This window comes from Nestor notabilis, unplaced genomic scaffold, assembly GCF_000696875.1.
Source record: "Nestor notabilis isolate BGI_N333 unplaced genomic scaffold, ASM69687v1 scaffold5714, whole genome shotgun sequence".
Classification (NCBI taxonomy): Eukaryota; Metazoa; Chordata; class Aves; order Psittaciformes; family Psittacidae; genus Nestor; species Nestor notabilis.
In genome coordinates, this window is record NW_009926738.1 from 1 (window position 1) to 8,324 (window position 8,324).

General features: G+C 36.2%; 1 protein-coding gene across 1 annotated transcript; it reads left to right on the top strand.

The window, feature by feature from the left end:
* Window positions 1-250: 250 nt before the first annotated feature.
* LOC104405096 (zinc finger CCCH domain-containing protein 15-like) lies at window positions 251-2,071 on the top strand. The gene is made up of 4 exons (XM_010013696.1): window positions 251-395; window positions 627-731; window positions 974-1,100; window positions 1,837-2,071. Exons 1-4 carry the CDS (start codon window positions 351-353, stop codon window positions 2,028-2,030), a joined length of 471 nt encoding a protein of 156 aa, XP_010011998.1. The 5' UTR covers window positions 251-350; the 3' UTR covers window positions 2,031-2,071.
* The last annotated feature ends 6,253 nt before the right edge of the window (window positions 2,072-8,324 follow it).

The window sequence follows — 8,324 nt, forward strand, 5'->3', positions numbered from 1 at the left end:
GCTGAGGGCGCACTCAATTCCATAAATTTTATTTTTTTTAATTAATAATTTTCATGTCTATTCATCTCACTAAAAGGAAGGCTGTGTGTTGAGTTAAACTCAGATGATGGTGTGTGTTTAACAGTGGTGAGTGTGAAGATGGAATTAAAAAGAAATGTTTTTAATTAGTTTCTGGAAAAGAGTAATTCTTTAATAATTATAGCCTTTGGAAACCATTTCTAGCATTAATTAGTCTCTTTACTTGACAGCGTGCTGCCTTAGGACCAAATGTTACCAAAATTACTCTAGAGTGTTTTATTGCATGGAAGAGAAGAAAAAGACAAGAAAAAATTGATAAGGCTGAGCAAGATATGGAGAGAAGGAAAGCAGATTTTAAAGCTGGCAAGGCATTAGTGGTATGTTCTCCAGTCCAATTCTTAATGTAAGAAGAAAAAGTTCTTGTAATAATGTAGCTGGCCTGGAATTGCCTTTTCCTTTTTTTACCCCCTACCCCCTCCACTCCCTCTTTTTTTATTTTCTTTGTTTTTTGTTTGTTTGTTTGTTTGTTTATAGCAGTATAAATTGTGAAGTCCTAAATTAAGAGGGTTTTTTTGTTTGTTTGTTTGTTTTTCCCTGTGAATAAATAGATCAGTGGACGTGAAGTATTTGAGTTCCGCCCAGAGCTGGTTGATGCAGATGATGAAGAAGCAGATGACACCCATTATATTCAAGGAACGGGAGAAGATGATGAGGTAAAGAACAGTATTAACTTCAGTAATATTTCAAGTTACATTAAAGCGTGAAAACTCTTTTAACTTGAGAGCTCTTACAGTGCAATTAATAAGCTTGGTTCTTAATTTAACACCAGTGCGGAGTAGATTTTGTCAAAATTTTGGTGTCAAAAGGAAGATTAAAGAATTTTGTATAAATCCTGTAGGAATGAGTATTTCTGTAGAGAAGTAATTCACACTGAGCATCTTGGTTTATTTTTCAGATGGAAGACCCTGTATGTATAAATGATGTAGATTTGAACCTGTATGTCCCAAAGGCTGTAGATGAGACTGGTATTACTGTGGCTAGTCCTGAGCGATTCAGCACATACAGTTCAATAGAAAAAGATGGTAAGTTCATTTATTTAGGCATCACTAATACAAGAGCTTCCCAAAAGGCAGATAGAAATGAATTCTTGATCTACTTAAAAGGGCAGAGGAGTGATACTGTTATCAGTGGTACATGTAGTTACTAAAGAAAAAGCTTGTAGTAAATGCTATGTGCTTCTTACTTTCTTGAATTTAAGTTTAAATAAATGGTAGTGTTTATGGCCACTTCGTGTAAATCCTGAAGATGTTTGTTTTAGCTGTTCCACCCCCTCTTTTTTTTTTGTATGGTAAATTTTTTTTTATGTAGTAGATCATTGAAGAAACAATACTAACATGAACAAAAATCTAAGGTTTTCTTCATATTTTCTAGCTAGCTTACATTAGCTTGTAATTTCTTAGAGCAAAGTCTTGATCTTGGTGTGCTTGCAGAATGCATATGCTGATCTTAAAGATACTGAGTCTTTTAAGTGCAGACATTGAGTAGGAGCAGCTTATTAAGTTTGACGCAGTTATGAAAATAGGAGTTTGAGGAATTGGGCATTCCAAAGTTTGGGGGTTTTAACCTGTTCTAATAATTGATGATCTAAACCTGCATATTAATCGGGTACATGCAATTTAACTGATACAAGTCCACAGAAATTCAAGTAAAGTGACTTCTTTAAAGTTTCGAGACTTTAAAGCCTGTTTAGTAGGATTGTGAGTTAGTGATTAAGAAACTTGTGACACTGAAATGTGTAAGAATTACTTTTATTTACAGATAATAAATTAAGTGAAGCTTCTGGTGGTGATATAAACAGCAGTGAGCAAAATGACTTGGAGGAAGATAATGATGGAGATGAGGAGTTGGAAAATGGAGTAATCGATGCAGTTCCAGTTGATGAAAATCTTTTCACTGGAGAGGACTTGGATGAACTAGAAGAAGAACTAAACACTCTTGATTTAGAAGAATGAATTAAAAAGTTCAAGTGAGGAATTAAATCTGTGACAAAATGAAAACTGACTACTTTTTTTTTTTTTTTTTCCTCATTTTTGAATAGAGTTCTTAAACAGGATGTTTATGGTTACCCAGCTGATTCTGATGGGCACATCATATACCAGGAATATTTTCCTTCAGTCTCATCTACTCCAGTCTTGACTGTGCTCACAGTAAAATATTCAGAGTAGTTGAGAATTACCTGACAGTTGAAGTTGCAGAAAATGAGATTATAACTTTCAACTAAAAGTAGGAAGTATAACTGCTTTGCCAATATGCAGCTGTAAGTGGGCAATTTGATACCAGGTACAGTATAAAACATTCTTCACCAGAACTGCATTTTTATTAGTGGTTGTGATGATTCAGAAACTGCCCGAAGTGTCTTTAGGCAGCATACTCTAATGAAGCTGATGCAGGTTATGCTTCAAGTGGTGATTAGCTTTATTTGATCAGCTCGATATTGAAGATTGTGAACTGATATATCATACAATACAATATAGTGCCCTCTGTTTAAAATGTTTTAAAACTTCCCACTGCCTTTTGCCAACAAAACTGTAAATAAAAACTATCAACTTTAAAATACTTGTGTTGATTTTTCTCTGTTAAGTTAGGATATTATATCAAACTGTTAATACCTTCATTTTCTAATACAGTGATAAACACTTCTTTCTCCAGTTCTGATGCAAAAGTCTTTATGGCTTCTGTTTAAATTAGTTAACTGCAATTATTTTTCCACAGTTAATGTAGCATAAAACTCAGCTGCTGATGTTTTGGTGGGTTTTTTTTTTGGGTTTTTTGGTTGGTTGGTTGGTTTTTTAATCATCCCCCCCCCCCCCCCCCCTTTCCTTTCTTCTCCCCTCTTCTTTTTTTGTTGGTTTTTTAATCCCCCCCCCCCCCCCCATTCTTCTCTCCTACCCATCTATTAACTGATTTAATACATGTTATACATCACTCATTCTTTTCCTGATGTGTTTTGTGTGTTAGCAAAAACTTCAAGCTCTGTAGAGCAGGGATGTTACAGTCTAAAAAATGCCTGTCATATTTTTGGTGTTCTATAAATAACACGAAGTTACGCAGTACTAAGTCGCCTCAAAGTGGAGCAATGTTGTACTCTGCATTGTGTACCCAGTAGGCAGCACTTACTGTTGGGCTTAAATGAAGCCAGTGTGTCCTTTAAAAATCTACTGAATCCCTGCCATAAAGATTTCTCAGTAGTGGGGCTTTTTCAAGGGGACTGTAGGTTATGCCTCCTTGCCATACCAATAGTATCTGCAACAGTATTGCTGAACTAGTGATATCATTTGTATTAATTATTTTTTTTTTCCCTCTAAGACCTTTAAGTTACTACTTAAAAGATAGTTAAGATTTGTGGCATTGTTAGTGACCTTTCTCAAACTGCTTTTGGGTGGTAATATTAGCTTTAATGGTTATTTCTGACATTACTAAATTGACTCTTGAATCTTGAATGCTGTTTTTAAAATTAATTATTTTGCCCTTTTGGGGATCTTTGTGGCATTTGTTTTTTCCTATAGGAACAACAAGCAGTGTTCGGGAGAAAGAAGCCTACTGAAATTGACTTATAAATGTAAGTGTTTAAGGGAAAGCTGCAATATCAGATATAAATATTTATAGAAAGAAGAATCTCCATAAACAGTGCTGCCATATTATTGTATTATACTGGCCAGTGGTAGGATACTTGGATATTGGGACACTTAAGAATGCAAACCATTGGAATGTATGATGCATAATTTTCTGAAGTTGTATATTTTAAATGGGAATAAAAGTAATTTAATCATTATCAAGGATGAAAATGGCTTTCTATATTTTGTGTCTTAGAGGCTGGTATGTTGTGTACAATGCTGATCTGTTTTGCTGATCTAAACAGGTTAAACCCTTGGCCCAGTCAGTTTTGTTAATTATTTGTATTTCACAGTGGAGGAGTGACAGGGTAACTCATTTCAGCTAATAAAATACAGAGGTAGATGAGTAGAGAGAGTGTGTGCTGTTTTGGGTCTGAAGGGCTTGGTTATGCACAAATAGTTTGTGCATGCATCATTTAAACATTGTAAAATGTTTAAATTGTTGTAAACCAGTCACTTTGCATAGTATTTGAGTATCTTGAGTATCTGTAAATTGAAGAAAAACTTAGTTTTGTAGGTAGTAGTTTTTGATGGATTATTTCACATGGTCAGGAAATGGTAGTTTGCTACGCCTTTTTGGTTTTCACCCTTTCAACTTACTTTGGCACTTCTAACTGGTCTTGTTCTAAGCTCTTGGCTTGGTAGGTCTGCATAGCTTTCTAACCATGAAAGCAGGGTGACTGCTTTTAAAGAAGTCTTTGTTAGTGTAGTATTCAGGCATGCTTTTGAGGATTAGTAGCAATATGCTGCTACTTGTTCCTTCTGCTTTAAGATAGGCTTGAGTATAACCTGTTAGAAGTTCCTGGTCTTGGGGATTAAAGAAGCCTAAATTTGCAGCTGACAGGGAGTTTCAGTCAGTTAATTCTCAATTAAAAATGAATGCCAAGGTCTGACTTAGGCTAGGTGAATGGTTAATATATTGGAAATGAACACTCTGATAGAATTGAGTCCACCTCAGTGTGACTTACCACCGAGTTATTGCTATTGATGCGAGTTTCTTGAAATTAATCTGATATAAAGTGAGTCATGGAAAAATGTGAGAGAATCTGAATCCTAAAATAGCAGTATCTTCACCTCAGTGGCCATCCAGTTTATACTGGTCAAAAATAGTGTTTCACAGTTAAAGGAGCAGGAAGGCTTGGTCTGAGAACACTTGCTGGGTTGTGGTCAGGCTGGAAAGCCATCATAAGCCAGGGAAAGAACACCTCTGCAATTCCTGTCCTTTGCAACTTGCACCATTCCATGTATCGTCTTGTTTTATTCCTATCTTAAAAGAGCAGTATATGAGAGGTATAATAAAACCATGGCTTTAACATTCCCTGAGATAATGTGCTAGTTTAAGCACTTAGCCTTCACAGCACCTTGTTACTAGATAAAAGCAATTTAAAAAACGCTTCAGAAAACCCATGCCTTTCCTTCCTAGTGTTTGCTATTGTGGGAATAAAGTATTTGTTGGCTTTGAATTTTGATGTATGTTAAAATCCCACTTCTGCAGCACACTTGAGCTGCTTAAATTGGCTAGTTTTAAATTCTCTTAGGCTGTTTTTTTGTTTTTGTTTCTTTCTGAGACCTGTGTGATTGAATTCTATGCTTGCCGCTGCTTTGCTACTCAGAGCTCCCTGAGTTTTATAATAAACACTGCTGATAAAAGCCTGGAAAAAATTGGAAATAAATGATCTTAAGGTCCTTTCCAACCCTAACTATTCTATGATTCTATGAAATATCACACTTCCTATCAGTTGTTTGTAACAGAAATGTTGCCATTTCTTAATGGACAATGCTCCCCAACTGCTTCTTTTTATCAAGGGCAGATTTTACTATTGATAAGCTTTGGAACCAGTGGTACTTTTTTTTGCAATTCAATACTGTCATAATAGATGATGTGTATTTAGCAAATAGATGGTACATAAAGAACTGACACATACAAATTAGTATTTTTTTAATGTGTTATATTTTCTTTCACAGCTTGCTGGTCAGATAATGCAGAATAACAAGTGTCAAAAAAGTATGTCTCACATTCTGAACGCTTATTTCTATTTATTTTGTAATGTTTATGCTCCTTTTTAAAAATGATCTGAGCATAATAAGCAACAGACTTAAAGGACTGCAGTGGTAGGACAAGGGGTAATGGGTTTAAACTTAAACAGGGGAAGTTTAGATTGGATATAAGGAAGAAGTTCTTCACAGTGAGGGTGGTGAGGCACTGGAATAGGTTGCCCAAGGAAGCTGTGAATGCTCCAACCCTGGCGGTGTTCAAGGCCAGGCTGTACAGAGCCTTGGGCGACACAGTTTAGTGTGTGGTGTCCCTGCTCATGGCAGGGGGGGGGTTGGAACTAGATGATCTTAAGGTCCTTCCCAACCCCAACTATTCTATGAGTCTATGATTTTATAAGCTTATATCTTGCAAATAACATACTTGGAAGTTTCATAAACAGTGTTTGTTATTCTTCGTGCCATGTGCAGTGTTTTAGTAACTTAATGAAACTGTAGAGTGATGGAATGACTAAACTAAAAATAGTAAGGAGGCTAGATCTGTGTCTCCTTTGCAGTGAAATTATTACAGCCCTAAACTGAGAGAACAAGATTGCTCTCATATGCAAACATCTCTCATGTATATTTACCTGAAGTATCTCAGCAGAAATACCCCCTGAATAACATCAAAAAGAATAGGACAAGAATTGGAAAAATGAGCTATGGGAAGGCCAGAGGAACCGCAAACACCCCTGAAACAGCAGCCTCACTACTTCTGACCAAGAGACCATTTATCATACTCCAAAAGCCAGACACATGGGGAAGGAAAAGGTAAGAAAAGGACAAGCCTGTGCACTTCTCGGAGCTTGTACATCACTTCCAACAATTCTTAATCTTAAGATTTACTGTACTAGATGTAGCCTGTGATGTCTTCCTCTTCTGAGTGTGTTCCCTGTTTCTCCCTTGAATCCCTCTGCGTTTTTAGCATCCTTCGGAAAACCAACAATTCCACAGCTCTGCTACATCTTGTTTTGAATGTGACTCCTCCTAGCTTGTATTATTGGACCCCTAGAGAAAAATACTTGGAGGAAGTGGTACCCTGTACCTTCCTTAGCTTTAACTTGACGCCAAGTAGAGAAAATGGATATAAAAAAAAGGAGCTGATGTATTTTACATGTGAAGAACACAATCCCTCGATGTATTTCAATGCTAGAAACCTTTTTAACAGAATTAGAAATTTTAATTAAAAAATAATTTTAATTTAATTAAAAATTCTCTCTCTTAAGGTGCTTGATTCATTGCTGTGAATGGGACTTACTCAGTGAAATCTTTAATGAGGCAAATAGTCATTTTTCCTTCCAGTTATGTACCAGGCATATTTTATGTAGCTATGAACACCTTAAGTGCTTTTACAACGGTATCTGCAAATTGCCCTTCTCTCTTTCCCTCACACTAGCATTAGAGGCATAGAAGTGACCTTAGATTAGTCTGGCACTTTTAATTCTTGTGTTTCAATAGATTCTCTGTCTTTTTACAGAGAGTGGCTGTTGCTGCTATTGGCAATAAGGCCAAGATATTTTATTCATCTATGATGTTATAGCCCTAATATGTGACCACAGTTGGCTCCTTCATAGCACATTATTGAAATGAATGGCAAAAATAATCAGATCTTTCAATCATAAAATAGCAGCATTTCTTTTCTGTTTAGTGAAAGAGACCTGAGAGGTAATCTCCTTATTTTACGTTTGTGACTGAAAATGGTTACAGAGTGTTGTAATACATTTAGACCTTAATTTGGGCAAGTCTGGCTTAAAACTGAGGACATGTTCCTAAAGTTTACCTGAGATGTACCCAAAGTATACCTTATCAGATTAAGATGGACTCCTAAGGTGGAGGAAAATAAAATGGAAACAAAAGCATCACAGCTTTCCCTTCCAAAATAATAATAATAAAAAAGGCATGAAAAGAAGCAGAAGCAAATTATTATAGAAAGTTCACAAGGCAAAACAATATTTGTACAGTCAGCCAATAGGGAAATGTGTTCTATGGATGCTGCATCCTTGTATCTGTGTTGAAATGAAACTGCCTTGTCAGCATGTAACTTGGGTGTAAGCACATCTTCCACAGTTGTAGAAAATTGGCTAAAACCTTGCATTTCTCAGGCCTCTAATATATGTTAACAGGCTTGCTATTCTAGGATACCTTTTGTCCTGTTCATGTTTGATCTCCATTCCTGTTTTATTCCTTAATTTACCTCTGTCACTGAGGCTGTCAGTCTTACGCTCACAGTAGTTTGGTCTTCATAGAATAGTACAAATCCATCACAAGCTTTCAGTCAGTGTTTTCTACCAGCCTGTTGTCAAGTTTCTACCAGCCTGACATGTCAAGCAGTTTAGTTGTCATGGCTTGGGAACAGTAGACTACTTAAGAAAAAGATTAATTGCTCTCCACTTTGAAAATCCTACAGGTGCAGCTTAACGCTTCCTTAAATATCGGATAACGGCAAAGCTTCTTCTAGTCAAGAAACCTTTAATCCTCACTCATCATCGCTTTCTTTTGGTTGTTTCTTTCTGTCTTCCAAGTATAAACACTACCAAATGGAAGATTTTTCTGACTGACCTCTATAATCCATATCAACTAGCATAGTAACGACTGTAAAGC

What these genes read in the sequence shown, in the direction of transcription:
- LOC104405096 (XM_010013696.1), top strand. Translation starts at nt 351, where the DNA reads ATGGAGAGAAGGAAAGCAGATTTTAAAGCTGGCAAGGCATTAGTG. An exon ending in GAACGGGAGAAGATGATGAG is followed by an intron (nt 732 to 973) that starts GTAAAGAACAGT and finishes TTTATTTTTCAG; the next exon opens with ATGGAAGACCCTGTATGTAT. An exon ending in CAGTTCAATAGAAAAAGATG is followed by an intron (nt 1,101 to 1,836) that starts GTAAGTTCATTT and finishes TTTTATTTACAG; the next exon opens with ATAATAAATTAAGTGAAGCT.